General features: G+C 42.2%; 1 protein-coding gene across 14 annotated transcripts in view; it reads left to right on the top strand.

The window, feature by feature from the left end:
• Positions 1-15,567, top strand: part of LOC124720011 (basement membrane-specific heparan sulfate proteoglycan core protein) — an 801,341-nt gene that overhangs the window by 417,763 nt on the left and 368,011 nt on the right. For 12 of the 14 annotated variants that reach the window (XM_047245254.1, XM_047245258.1, XM_047245255.1 and 9 more), the window contains one exon: positions 6,580-6,729. The exons of the other annotated variants lie outside the window; for them this stretch is intronic. In XM_047245254.1, coding sequence (XP_047101210.1) covers positions 6,580-6,729 — 150 coding nt within the window. The remainder of the gene's footprint in view (positions 1-6,579; positions 6,730-15,567) is intronic. 14 annotated transcript variants of the gene reach the window in all.

Genomic DNA, 15,567 nt, shown 5'->3' with positions numbered 1-15,567 from the left:
GACAGACGAACACAAAAACGAAAGTCTGGTCGCAGTGTTGACATTCCTACTGTGATACGCAGTGAAAGCTGACGAGTTTCTCGACCGTCTTGTCACTGGGGGTGAATTGTGGGTTCACGTGCCACACTAGAAACAAAATGACAGTTTGTGCATTGGCAGCATAGTGGTTCACCTATGAAGACCAAATTCGAGCAGACAGTCTCAGTCAAAATAATCACATGTTCTGTGTCCTTGGGTTGCTGTGGTGTCATCCTGTGCAAGTTTTTACCACAGGGAGAGACATAAATGGTGGTAATCCAGAACAGGAGACATGGGATGTTGAAAAAGGCATTGCAGTGCTAGACCCCCTACATCCGGTGACACACAAAATGCGTCGAATCTGCTAGGTTGGGAGATCTTTGACCGTCCTCTTTACAGACCCAGCTTTGCCCAAAGTGAGACTCATCTCTTTCATCTCATGAAGCGTTTTCTGGCAGGAAAGTGTTTGCATGATGACACTGAGATGCAGACTGAAGTGACTTTGTGGCTGCGTATGTAGGCAGCAGATTCCTATGACATAAGCGTAATATTGATGGTGCACTGTTATGACAAATGCCTCAACAATGATGGTAACTATACAGGGTGTACATAAAGTCCGGGAACACTTTCAATTATTTATTGCACAAGAACCGAACATTGTACAGATATCATACATATGTCATTTTGAAGTGAAACCCTGAAAGTTTTTTTTTTTTTTCCCCTTGCATACCACCACAGCGTAGTTTGGTAATTTGCTGATAGTCAGCACTAGTCGCAAACATGGCGAGTTCAGGTGTGGAGTGAGCTTTCTGCTGTTTCCCGAAATGGCCTCCCCGATCACCAGATTTCACTCCGTGTGACTTTTTTCTGTGGGGACACATTAAAGATCTGGTGTGTGTACCTCCTCTACCACGAGATGTAGCAGAGCTCCGGGAGAGAATACGGGAAGTGCCTGCCACAGCCGACGATGCCGTGCTGGGATGGGTACGGCAAGAATTTGATTACTGTATTGACGTCTGCCGGATCACTCGTGGTTCGCGTATTGAATGTTTGTAAAAAAAACTTTCAGAGTTTCTCTTCAAATGTAATATGTATGACATCTGTACAATGTATTGTATCTTGTGCAATAAATAATTGAAAGTGTTCCCAGACATTATGTACACAGTGTTGAGAAGTAGCCAGTGGATCTGCATAAAATTTCCAGTAAATATTTCGTACTTAGTGATGTTCTTGTTTTCTTTATTGGTCCATGGAACTAACTTTCTGGATGCACTTCATACGTCATTCATGCTCGGAGTGGATGATGTTAGTCGATTTGCGCATCTTAATGTGGATGACATATTTCCTGAGCCCATTTTATTTTGCCCATTCTGGGTATACATTATATCCATACATATTAAGACACACACATTTCATCTGTCAAATCAGTTCCCAGTCTGCTGCAGAGCGAAAGATTAATTCTGGAGATAATAATTTCAATTTGACAAATATGTCATATTGTATTATGTGTGTCTTCCTATTTTTTTAAATAAATGTGTGCATTGCTGAATGATAACTGAACAGAAAACCTTTGCAATTTGTCCATGTCTCTGTACTGTCTGCATGTCTGAGAAGACTATTGTTACCTTTCGTGGTAGCCATTGGCAGTTGGATGCAGTGAAGTCACTGGTTCGTGAATGAGCAGAGGCATTTCTTCCGCATTGTATCTTGAACGTTTGGAATTTGTGTCCACATCTGGGATACTGCTTGTTCCACTACGACGAATCGGTGTTCGGGTAGACACTTCTTGCAAAGCTTAATCTCATTCCGTACTTGCTGCTGCTCGGCTTCCGATAACAAATCTCAGGTCGCCTGCATTTTTTGTTTGGATTTGGAACTGTGGCCACAATTGCTTACTTAGAGTCTTGAGGTAACTCTGATGTTTCATTCACATATTCTAGTATGGTCATGCTACCGTGGCCTGCTGGAAGGTGCAGAGAAAATGAAACGGGCCTGAAAAATATTTCATGTACTGTGTAACATATACAAAAAATAGATGTCCAACCCACAATTGAAGAAAATCAGTGAATGTATTTTATTGAATCATCACTGTTTTGCAACATAAATAGTAATAATAATAATAATGATAATCACAATCAGTTTGTTTAGCTGTAATATGTTCATTAGTACGTATTCTTTAGAATGGCTGCAGTTGTCCTGGAGTAGACTCAGTTTCTTCAGGGTCTGAAATTAGATGGTCTGGGTGTTCACCTCAAAATGACTGAGAACACTAATGCCATTTTAATGTCCTCAGCTTATTGCCAGTTCTTTGTTTCAACATCTGTAATATTTGACATCACTTTCAAATGCAGTTTCATGTAAATTGGTGCTCGATCCCACAGTCTTGTGTCAATAATTAACAGTTTTGGAGCACTGTATCTGACTGCCCTTTCTTTTCAAAATCAGCTTCCAACTAACTACATGCAGTAAAGGTGTAAATAACTACTCCAAAGACCTCACAAGTCAGAGATACGTACTGGAGTATTTTCAGTAAAATAAATATTCTCTGTTGTTTTGACAACATCGACACAATGCTGATTTTGTGTAATAGTTTGTTACATTGGAAATGGAAATGCCTTGTTGCGAGGGCCTGCTGTCAGGTAGACCGTTCGTCTGGTGCAAGTCTTTCGATTTGACGCCACTTCGGCGACTTGCGTGTCGATGGGGATGAAATGATGATGATAAGGAAAACACAACACCCAGTCCCTGAGCGGAGAAAATCTCCAACCCATCCAGGGGGGGGGGGGGGGGGGGCTGTTTGGGGAAGGAGACCAGACAGCAAGGTCATCGGTCTCATCGGATTAGGGAAGGATGGGGAAGGAAGTCGGCCGTGCCCTTTCAGAGGAACCATCCCGGGATTTGCCTGGAGTGATCTAGGGAAAACACGGAAAACCTAAATCAGGATAGCCGGACGCGGGATTGAACCGTCATCCTCCCGCACTATTTTGGAGTCAGTCTATATAAAGAGTACTGAAATGTTTTCATAATTTATATAACGGGTACTGAAATGGCAAAGCAGGATGAAATTAGTGAAAAACTTGAGTTTTTGAACAAAAGTTGGAGATTGCAAGAATTTGACCTAAAGTGGGATTGATTGATATAGTAAGAATCCAGTATTGAATGATTTAGTTTGTAGGAATGAGACAGTCTTGGTTTGTTATAACTGTGGGTTCGGTAACCCAACTTACATTATTTACATTTGGGGCAGATCATGTAAGTTGGGTTGGTTATATTACGGTGCATGAAATATTTTCCAGGCCAGTTGTAGTTTGCCCAACCTGTCCTTTTTTGTCAGTTCCACTGATCGAGGCCATTAACTTTCCATCGTGTGACACTTGTGAATGGCTTTGTTCGATAGAAATATGATGGATGTAATGTATGACAGTGTACCGGGAGTACTGCAACTACACCGACAACATTTCCAGAGATATTTTGTAAGTTTTTGATGTAATGGACCAGAGATCCGTGATGCTCATTACGTAGTTTTTGTGTAATTATGGTTTGTTCCATTTATTACCCAAATTATCTTTGTTTCTGTGAAGATACCTTCATGACAGCGAAGAACCCTGTAATATACAACTCGACACACAGATGCAAAACCAGAGTGACGTGGTTGCCTTCACTGTGGGAAGAATTAGGAAAGCCTCACTGTGTACGGCATTCGGCAAACCCACGCACGAGGACATATCGGTTACCTCTCCACCAGTAAACCTGTCTGTACTGCTGTGTGCCACTGTTAATGCACAACCGACTGTCCCGGAAAAAAATAGAAGTGAGCAGTACTGAATGTGAGCTTCAGTTGTGAAGAGTAAAGCAGGCATTACTGTTGTTGACAGCAACAAATGTGACTGAGTTGAACAAGTTTGTTTCCAAGCGTGACACACAGTGCATAGTGTCAACATTTGCTCTGCCATGCAGGTATTTTCTGTGCAATACAGAGGTAAATGAGCATAAGAAATCAGACAAAATGAAATTATTCAGCAACAAGCCATCAGGGAGCACAGGTCCATTCCACCAAAATACTCAGAAAATATCCCTGAACCATCTTGGAAATTTAGTTGTTGAAGGTCTGGTTCATGTGTCCCAGATTAATATTTACCCTGTGTGGGGATTAATAACCTCATTTTTTTCACCTCAGATGCCTTACTGTATTAAAGATTGCATTTCAGGAGCCAGTGCAATTGCATGATGTCATTCCCATAGGATTTTTCCTATTGAGTTGTGTGGAGTAATTGGTGTACGAGATGTCAGTAGAACCTGTAGAGGAACTGACTGGCAAGATCGTAACTATGTCTCTCATTGTACACTTGTCTGAAACGAGAAGTGTTGCACTCTGAACACTTTGGGTTAATTGATACTTCAGTAATGCCACGTCTGTCGGATATGTTAATTAAACTTTCAGTCTTACATGAACTTACTTTCACTACACAGAAAAAGCAATTCCTACAGGTGAAGAATTGTGTGAGTACATGATGGCTATTGCATGTGTACTGAAAATAAGCTTGCAGTCATTTACTTCTTCTGTATATTATTTCCACCCACAGATATCTCAGGAAATGATCACAGTGAGAAATTCGAGATCATGTTGAGATTTATATGTCACCACATATCTGGGCAATCTCGGCTTTCCACTTTTTTGTGCCTGTTTCGTAACCTACTGATAACTTTAGCATTTTTAGGATTCCATACCTTAATCAATAAAAACCTTTATAGTATCACTTTGTTGTCCGTCTGTCTGTTAAAAACCCTTTTTATCAGCAACAGGTACATGCATCAAGGTGAAATTGATGTCACATATTAAAGTCAATGGTCTCTTGCTGGTGCAAAAAAATTGAAGCTTCTAAGTCAATGCAGTCAAACGATATGTCCATTTATGTCACAGATTTTGATACTTTAAAAGACTCACTCATCAGAACCAATAGTGTATTTCCCATTGAAATAGAATCCTGAAATTTGGCAAGAAGCAATGTTTCACAGTCCAGGTAAAGGAATTAAATCCAAACGTTGTTAATCTGTAATTGTATAATACAAAAAGTTATTTTTGCCATTTCTTATCAGCCTGTCTGTCCATTAAGGCCCTTTTTCTCTGGAGCAGGAAGACGTGTCAAGTTGAAATTGATGTCACCTACTAAAGTCTACTGCCCCTGGTGTAAAAAAGTCAGTGCAAGCAAAAGATACGGTCTTTTATGTCACATATCTTGATGCACTCAAATTCACTCATCAAAGCTATACGGTACTTCTGTTGATCTAGACTCATGAAATTTGGCAAGCAGCAAGGTTTCACAGTACAAGTAAAGGGAAAAAACAGAAAATTGTTAATTTGCAATTAGATCGCATGAAAAAACATTTCTTTTCCCATGTGTTACCTGACTTCAGGCTTGAAATTGAAACATTCTCAAAATCTTGGAATTTCGAGGACCAATATCTTGCCAGTGTCAACATCAATAACACGCAAAAATCCTTGAGATTTACAATTCCTAGGATGGATGAACTGTCTGAATCCATAATTAAGTTTATACAGAACCTTCAGAGTGTGACTCTTACGCGCATCTGGCCATTTTTTAATCTTATCTGGCATTCTAGTCCTCTTCTTATTGGTCGTTCTGTCGGTCTATTTAACTTTCAACTATTTTCCTCAGAACCACCCTGCTAAACTGTCCTTATATTTTTTCATGTTTCTTTCTGATTGTGATTTGATTTCATATGATACTACACAGCTCTAATAAGAACGAAATTTTAATCAACATATCCCACAGGCATGGAAATACTTGAGTATCAGTTAGCTGGTGCTCACTCATTGTGTTCATTGTATTACAGTTTCCCGCTTCTATTATTGCATTTCCCATGAATTAGAGTGTGACTTGTCAGCTAGTCCAATGCACATGTCAGAGATCTGCTCCAGAGCTACAATTTTAAGTCCACAGGGTTTTGTGACCATTGTCATTGGAGGTAAAATCTTCTATATTATCAGGCCGCCTTATGTTCATCTATGCAATTGACATTTTGACCTGTTTGCTAGAATCATCATCTTGAGGGTTTTCTTGTGTCATTGGTCAGCTGAACACCCAGCTAACCAACCAATGACACCAGAAGATCCGGTTTAAGTGTCAACTGTGAAGCTGAACGTTCGGCTAAACGAGGGTACCGAAAGATCCTGAAGGAGCCCCCAGCAAAGAGAGTGGAATGTCCATTGTGTAAGAGGAACATGACGTGGCCTAACAACCTAGAATAGGTGTTCCAGCTGAAGTCCACAAAGGCAGTCACCTCGGTGCCCACTGGCAAAGGTGAGCAGGGGTAGACAAGCAGCTACTGTGTGGGCAGCCAGGCAGTGAGGCGATAGTGTATAGGACCCTGTCACCCAGGGCGAGCCGACGGGGGCCCGGGAGTTCAGAATCGGAATAGTCTGATCTAGAGGGTTTTACCTGTAGTTTTGTATCAGAGCTGTGTACTAGTCGGGTGGTCATTTTGACCCCATTCACCCGTGCGAGTCCCCGTGCTAAGTGCCCGACTGGTCCACGACAGCCCCTACGACTGATCCGCGGCCGACGCCGCCCTCGTCTTCCGGCTGCCGGAGGGACGAGTTCCGGTGCAACGACGGTCGCTGCCTCGGCATCTCGCAGCGCTGCAATGGCGTCCGGGAGTGTTCGCAGGGAGAGGACGAGCGAGGCTGCGGTAATTCCCCGTTCTACTGTGGGTCGGCCGTGTCCGGGTCGGTGGTGGTGGAGGCTCTCGATCTCCTGCTCTGCTTCCGTGCTCTACTAACCGGCACTGGGCCTGTCTTCCAATTCTGTCATCCAGATTGACGGGCAGTATTTATTCCTCGGTCTTTCTGTCTCTCTCTTTACCTCCCTCAATTTCGCCTGCTTATCACTGTGCACTGAGAAACAGGAACAGATGAGAATTACAGTGTTTTAGATCTGGGATGTGATGGAGATTGTAAATGAAGAGGACTGGAAATATGAGAAATGAGGCGAATCTCTACAGAATTGTTGAGGAATGTAATAAGCACGTTGGACAAAAAATTAATCAACAACCACGAGACATCATACCATTACCATTTAATACCAGCTCTAGCCGTGATAATGGCTGAAATACGATGAGGAAGAGAATTCACAAGTTTCTCGAGCTAAACCCACTCGTCGATGGTCGGATCCCGCAGAGCTACCAAATGTCACGGTTTCTGACCACTATATTTCATCTGTTTTCCACGGGATCACTATTTATAATCAAGGAATGTAGCTGTGCAGCCCTGTGAAGATGTCTGTTGTGATCTCGGAGGCGTCCACAGCATACTCACCGTGGAGATTTAGTAGAAAAGACAACACTTCACCACCTCGAACATCAAAATAAGCACCCTTGTTTGTGTTCACTGTAGCCTGACTGAGTGGGCCCAATCAGAGTAAAGAAAACACACCCAAAACATCACAGGACCACATTTGCACTGTTGAGTTAAAAGCCTCATTAGGCTGTCATCTTCTTGACATCCCACATCATTTAAACAGTGGCGAAGTGGTGTTGCGTCTGATCACAGGCGGTACCTTTGCAGGTTCCGTGCTTTCTAGCCCACTGGTTTTATTTGCCACGAAAAGCAGTGGCCTATGACACCTAATACAGGAAAGATGACTAGATGGGCAAGAAAAAGTATTACAAAAGAGAAAAATGGGCCGGAAATGAAGCTGCTAATATGTCTCAAACAGAAAGTTTACATCAAGCTGTGGTACCAGCTTTTTACTTGTGATGGTGAGATGTGGATTTTTCAGTGGGAAAACCATTCAAAAACTATGGGTTCCTCACGATGCAATGCAGACTCGGAGGTTAGAAATTTCTGGGAATGAGAAATAGAGGAAAACAAAACCCGCCAGAGAAGCCGAGAGTGTTAACGCACTGCTTCCTGGACTCAGGTAGGTGTGCCAGCCCCGGATCGAATCCGCTCGGCGGATTAACGATGAGGGCTGGTCTGCCAGCCAGCCTGGATGTGGTTTTTAGGTGGTTTTCCACATTCTGCTATGTGAATACTGGGCTGGTCCCCACGTTCCGCCTCAGTTACACGTCTCGCAGACATTTGCAACATATTCACCCTCTTTCATGATTTACACTAGACAGCTGGGGTACACTGTTTCCGTCCCAAGGGGTATGGGGTGGTGGCGGGAAGGGCATCCGACCACCCCTTAAAATTAACCGTGTCACATCCGTACTTAATCCTGCCAACCCTGTGCACGATGTGGGACAAGGCAGTAGCAAAAGAAGAAGAAGAAGAAGAAGAAGAAGAAGAAGAAGAAATATAGGAAAACAAACAAATGAATCAGGTAACAAACCACAATAGCAGACATGATATGATGACTGTAATGGGAATGAAACTGAGGTGGCTGGGACATGTGGTGGCCAGGAGAAGAAACTAACTCTGAGGAAGTTGTGGGAGTCAAACCTAGGTCCTTCCACACTGAAAGCAGTGATACTAACCATTCAGCTGTGGAGGTAGTCTCCCAATGCATATTGTGCAATATTTGCAATTACTTAGTTCTGAACATACAACCCACAACATGTCAAAGTGCTGAGTATTTTTTTCCTTTCTTACCTTAATTAAAAAGAGATTTCACAGCCCAGTGCTTTTTGCAGCCATTTTGCTATATCTCGCTCTTCCTGTAGCTCCAGATTTTACCACTGCCTCTTTCTCAGTAGTGTTGCAGCTATCTCTAAGGCTTTAACTGTTTAGTGGAAACTTTTGACTATTTTCTCTTCACCTGATGACAGACTGGTCACTCTCTGGACCCTATTGGTCTCTCCGCTGTACTCTTTGTAGAGATCTTGCGGGTAATTTGCAGCTGTTATTTCTCTAGATCTGGAAGTCAATGTAGGGTGTACTCCTAAAGTTTTAATTGTCTGTTTGAAAAAATAAAATTGTACAATTAATTTTTCATTTGTTTGCAGGCACATGTCTGCAGCCTCGGTACAGATTTACGTGCCCACCACAGCCCTGTAGCAGACCACTAGAGGAGCAAAAAGAAAAAACAGAAAATATATATATATATATGGAAACATTCCATGTGGGGAAAATGTATCTAAAAACAAAGATGTAACTTACCAAACGAAAGCATTGGTATGTTGATAGAGACACTAACAAACACAAACACACACACCAAATTCAAGCTTTCACAATCCACGGTTGCTTCATCAGGAAAGAGGGAAGGAGAGGGAAAGACGAAAGGATGTGGATTTTAAAGGAGAGGGTAAGGAGTCATTCCAATCCTGGGAGCGGAAAGACTTACCTTAGGGGGAAAATGGGACAGGTATACACTCGCGCGCACACACACATATCCATCTGCACATATACAGACACAAGCAGACATCTGAGCAACAGATGAATCCCTCCACTGTGCAACGCATAATTATCAAATTTCTTGCTCGTGAAAGTGTTACAGCAGCGGAAATTTGCCAAAGATTGACTGCACAGTTTGGTAATAAAACATTAACCAAATGCATTAATCTGCAATGAGACTACATTGAAAAATAAAAAAAGTTTCAGTGATGTAAGTACTTTTTTTCTATTCCATTCGGAAAACTTTTCAAACCAGCCTCGTAGAAGGATATGAACACATGTAACAGTATTTTGTGACACGTGCAGTAGAGGAACATTTCAGAGATGTTTATTGTATTGGCATGACAATCCTCCCTATTATAAAGCAGCATCTTTGATTCAGTGGTTTGTGGACAGTAACATTCCTGAAATGGAACGGTCTGCCCAGAGTCCTGGCGTGAATGCAATAGGACACTTTGGGATGAATTAGAATGCTGACTCGACTCCAGACCCCAGCATTCTGGAGTTCAAACACTTAAGGAATAATGGGTTTTACCGTTCCTCCACAGGCGTTCAAATGCCTCGCTGAAAGCAAATCTGAAGCTGTCATCGAGGTGGAGGGTGGACACTTCCCCGTATTAATGTCCACTAATACGCATCAGGATACTCTGTCAGATTGTGTACGTTAATGGGCTATGCGAGTTTCTTTTGGCTCCTGTAGTGGCTTGCTCCAGTACTTTGGCACAGGGATTTCAGTGGTACCACAGCTGCATACATGTACATGGAAATAAACAAAAAATTACTTACGTGACTCGATTTCTCTGAGGCGATAGTTAAAACCTTTTGACTGCCCGTCGTATTTCGTACCTCTCTGCTTTTGTCCTGGTCTGTATATGGCCTATCATATTTCTCATGAGTTACTTGTGAAGTACTTGCTTTCTTTAGTCTCGACCACGCTTACCTCGGGTAACTAACATAAAACTGCTGTCGGCTTAGTCTCCTTGTGTAGTGAGCTTTTGTGGGCGTCATCTCCTGGCAGTAGCTGAGTACAGTTGTTTCTTGTGTTTCAACTGCAACTTTCTCCACTTCTGGAAACCTAAATAAAGAAATAACTTCTCAGTTATGTTAACATAATTTTTTATGCTGCCGGTGTTCAAATGTGGCCATTCAGGAAATCTAACAGATGATAAGGACGTAGAGGAACAGTTACTCAGTTAGCAAACTTTTGTCAAATCTAAAACATTTTAAAAATAAATCCTAAGAAAATGAGTTTACAATACTCATTATTTGTGTCGGGTTATTTCATTAGGTGTCTATTGAATGACCGTCATTGATACATTTACGTTAATGTCGACAGTAATGTTTTTCTCTGTCAGATTCTATGATGATTGCCTAAACCTGAATACTAGGCAGACAATAGAATTATTTGAACTTACCTGAGAAGAGGGATGCTGTTTATGAAATTTATGTAAGCTGCATCCAGAATGTTTAAGTAAATCAAAACATAGTGTAGTTGTTTTTCTGCTCTGGTGATATGTCTACATGTTACTACGTTTCTGCTGTGTTTGAGTCCTACATTTATATCTTTCGCTTTATCTTTGTTTCGTCTTTTAATTGAGACTTTTCTTATCTAAAAGTAGTCATTCTTATTTCTACAGCAAATATTTTCTACTTAATATTTATTGGGATTCGTGCTTCAATCTGTGATTCTTCAGCCAGCTGCAAGTTCTTACATTACTTTGACAGCTCTTTGCTTAAATCATGAAGCAGCATTGATGTTTCTTTATTTTGCAGTTTCAGTACCAGTATTTATTTATTTGTTTATTATTTGTGTCTTGGTTTTGACAAAGTACATGTTTTTACTTAATTTTTTTTTTGTGAAATTATCAGTGTCTTTATTCATGCTGTAGCCTATATCTTTTTTGTGTCATATCTCTGTAATGATTATTTAATCATATTTACAATAGTAATGAGACTAATGAAATCTCATTTACAAGTTTTTGGTGAGTGTAAATGTTTGTGTAAACCAAATAGTTTATGATGTGCAGTTGATGATGTGCCGGTGAACAGGGATACTCGACTTACACACAGGTCGTACATAAGTTTTCATATTCTCAACTGCGCAGGGTGCTCCTAGCCAACTAATGACACCAAATAAAGTATGTAACAAAATTTCGTCCTGACCGTTCCGATAGAAATTATGCTCGATGGAAAAAAGGGGGTCACACCTCGTAAAACAACTTGCCGGTTGTTTTGGAGCACTGTAGATGGCATGGAACTGGTTCCGGTGGTCACGTGATCCTGCACCGTTCACTTAAGTAATGACACAAGTGGATTGTGTGTGCCGGTCGGCTGTGCAGAATCGGTGCAGTGGAGTCGGGCGACACAGAGAGGAGACAGAAGGGCAGAAAGGAGCCACTGTTTCTGGATCTGCTTCTGCCCCTGACTGAAGTTGCCAGATTTGGTGCCGTATTGTCTGCCAGACTGTCAAAGCGTGTAACTCATCGTAACAACAGTGGACGTAAAAAGATCCTAACAGGGATCAGAGATGGAGTGTCACACCTTGTCAATGACGATAGTTTAAACTGAATCCGAAGTTGCTGCTGTCGGTGAATGCGTGTCGATTGTAACGAGTTTCGGAGTGAACTTTATGGAGGGATCTGCACGTAGTGGCAATTGGAGCCAGGCATCTCACAGAAAGAGAGGATCGAGGGCCCCAGAAATGTGACAACCCCACCTCCGGTCTGAACTACATCCTCCGTACACTGGGGGTAAACTTCTCACGGGACCGTTGGTGCACTAAATACCTCTCACCATTTGAAAAGATGCAAAAACACAACTCGTCGGATGACACTACTCCACGCTGTCAGCTACTGCCCAGCTGCTGTGTCATCTGGCCCACAGAAGACTAGCAGCTTTATTTTTCACTGTGAGCAGAGGCCTTTTGCGCGGTACCGATTCCAGGTGTCCGTTGCAGGCATTCCTTCACAGTGTTCCATCAGAAACTGGTTCAGATGGAACTATATTTACTGACAGCAACAATCCTTGTCAGGTTTGAAGCCGATTATCGTCGACAAGATGTGATACTCGCCTCCAGTCCCTGTCTGCATCTACATCTACACGGATACCCTGCAAATCACACTCGAGTGCCTGGCAGAGAGTTCATCTAACCACCTTCCCCAATAATTCTCTATTATTCCAAACAGCGCGCAAAAAAAATATCCTTCCATCCGAGCTCCGATTTCCCTTATTTTATTACGATCATTGTTTTTCCTTATGAAGGTCAGGGTCAAAAAAAATATTTTCGCATTCAGAGGAGAAAGTTGGTGTTTGAAATTTAGTGAGAAGATGCTGCCGCAATGAGAAATGCCTCGGTTTTAATGAAGTCCGCCCCAAATCCTGTATTGTGTCAGTGACAATCTGTCCCCTATTTTGCAGTAATACAAAACGTGCTGCCCTTCTTTGAACTTTCTCAATGTACTCCTTCAATCCTATTTGGTAAGGATCGCAGACCGTGCAGCAGCACTCCAAAAGAGGATGGATGAGCATAGTGTAGGCAGTCTCTTTAGTAGATCTGTTGCATCATCTAAGTGTTCTGCCAATAAAACACAGTATTTGGTTTGCCTTCCCCACAACATTTTGTATTGTTCTCTCCAATTTAAGTTGTTTGTAATTGTAATTCCTAGATATTTAGTTGAATTGACGGCCTTTAGATTTGACTGATTTACTGTCTAACCAAAGTTTAATGGATTCCTTTCAGCACTCCTGTGGATGACCACACACTTTTCCTTATTTAGGGCCAGTTGGCAATCTTTGCACCCTACATATATCTTTTTTAAGTCATTTTGCAATTTGTTTTGACATTCTGATGAGTTTACTAGATGATAAACGAAGCATCATCTGCAAATCGGCGTTAATGATAAGGACATGTAACGTAGTGGATTTCTCCTACTACCTTTCTTGAATATTGGCGTGACCTGTGCAACTTTCCAGCCTTTTGGTCCAGATCTTTCATTGAGTGAGCGATCGTATATGACTGTTAACTATGGAGCTATTGCATCAGCATACTCTGAAAGGAACCTAAGTACTATACAGTTCGGACCGGAAGACTTGCTTTTATTAAGTGATTTAAGTTGCTTCACTACTCTGAGGATACTAATTCTGGAATATTTACTTCATGTTCCTTGGTGAAGGAATTTTGAAAGGGTATGTTTAGTAACCCTGTTTTAGCAGCACTGTCATCAATAGTATTTCCATTGCTATTGTGCACAGAAGGCATTGATTGTGTCTTGCATTGCATAGTTTACATACGACCAGAATCTCTTTGGATTTCCTGCCATGTTTTGAGACACAGTTTCATTTTGGAAACTATTATAAGCACCTCACCTTGAAGTCCACCCTAAATTTCCAGCTTCTGTAAAAGATAGCCAATCTCGGAGATTTTTGGGTTCACTTAAATTTTGCACGGTTTTTCTTTTAAAACATTTTTATGACCAGGTAGCGATGTGTTCTCACAGCGGACAATTGCGAGTGTAAGCCACCCACTGCCAGCTGCTCTAGTTGCGACATCAAGTGAAAAATTAAGTCGACATCCACGGAAAAAAATAGGTCCGTTAAGAATAACAGATTGTGCAGTGCCATTTCCTCCAAGTTTATTTTCCAGACTAATTATGTGTTTATAAACTGGCACGCGGTGGCGACGACGACGATACACACGTCGATGAGGCATAGTGCTTCAGTGCTGTTGCAGAAGATAGAGCTCACAGCGGAATGGTTCCACTGGTGTGCACTGCCCGCTTATATAGAGAATGTGTGACCTTCGTTACGTAACGCGCTGATAACGGACTTAGAATTTTCACACACTGCAGAAGGCGAGTTATCCCGTACGTGCGCTCTAGTCGTACTAGGAGCACGCGTCTGCTGGTGCGCCAGCCTAGCGTCGAGCCAAGCGGGTTGCGTAACCAGCCGGCTAGGCACCAAGCGGGCAGTGCGGCACTATGCTTTGTTAATTTTTTCAAATTGTTGCATCCTCGAGCCCCCGTTCCAAGATGTACGACTAGCGGTTCTCGGCTGACGCCCCCGGTTACAGGAGACAAGGATAACACTTTATTAATAATTGTAATACAAGGTAATATCACCAGTGTTACATGACGGTAAGTGGAACATCATTCCTTGTAGAAACTGTCGACGTTCTGCTTTGATAAACATACAGATTGAACATTTACACTGATGTTGGGGTTGTGGGCACATCCAAACACAGTGGCTCCTTTCTGCCATTCTGTCTCATCTTCAGATAGACCTGTCTTCCTGTGGTGATTCTGTACAACCGACTGTCTCACACACACACACACACCACTCCACTGTCGTGGCTGACTTCAGTGGTGGAGAATGACGTGACTGCCCGGTGTCGGTTCTATCCTGCCTACAGTTCTCCAAGGTGACCAGTGTGCTCTTTTAAGAGAATGACTATAATTGTGTCCCCTGAGCTTATGATGAACATCAATCTTAATCTTGTGTTTATTATCTGTTACCTGCAGATTACCAAAAACTGCTGCAATGTGGGTGACCATCTTATTGTAGGCTGAAAAGCAGCATGTGACTGGGAAAATGTGCCTGCACTCTTTAGTTGGCTTACTAACGATTGAGGACATGTCGATCAGTTGTAGAAATTTGGAACACGTATTATGCTCGAGTATAATGACTTTTCTGGAGACTAGAAATCTACTCTGTAGGAATCAGCATGGGTTTTGAAAAAGACAGTCGTGTGAAACCCAGCTTGCGCTATTCGTCCACGAGATTCAGAGGGCCATAGACACAGGTTCACAGGTAGATGCAAGGCGTTCGATACAGTTCCCCACAGTAGTTTAATGAACAAAGTAAGAGCATATGGACTATCAGACCAATTGTGTGATTGGATTGAAGAGTTCCTAGATAACAGAACGCGGCATGTCATTCCCAATGGAGGGAAGTCTTCCGAAGTAAGAGTGATTTCGGGTGTGCTGCAGGGGAGTGTCGTAGGACCGTTGCTATTCACAGCATGCATAAATGGCCTTGTGGATGACATCGGAAGTTCACTGAGGCTTTTTGTGGATGATGCTGTAGTACATCGAGAGGTTGTAACAATGGAAAATTGTACTGAAATGCAGGAGGATCTGCGATGAATTGACGCACGGTGCAGGGAATGGCAATTGAATCTCAATGTAGACAAGTGTAAT

This window comes from Schistocerca piceifrons, chromosome 11 (genome assembly GCF_021461385.2).
Source record: "Schistocerca piceifrons isolate TAMUIC-IGC-003096 chromosome 11, iqSchPice1.1, whole genome shotgun sequence".
Classification (NCBI taxonomy): Eukaryota; Metazoa; Arthropoda; class Insecta; order Orthoptera; family Acrididae; genus Schistocerca; species Schistocerca piceifrons.
This window is presented reverse-complemented; position numbering and strand designations above follow the sequence as displayed.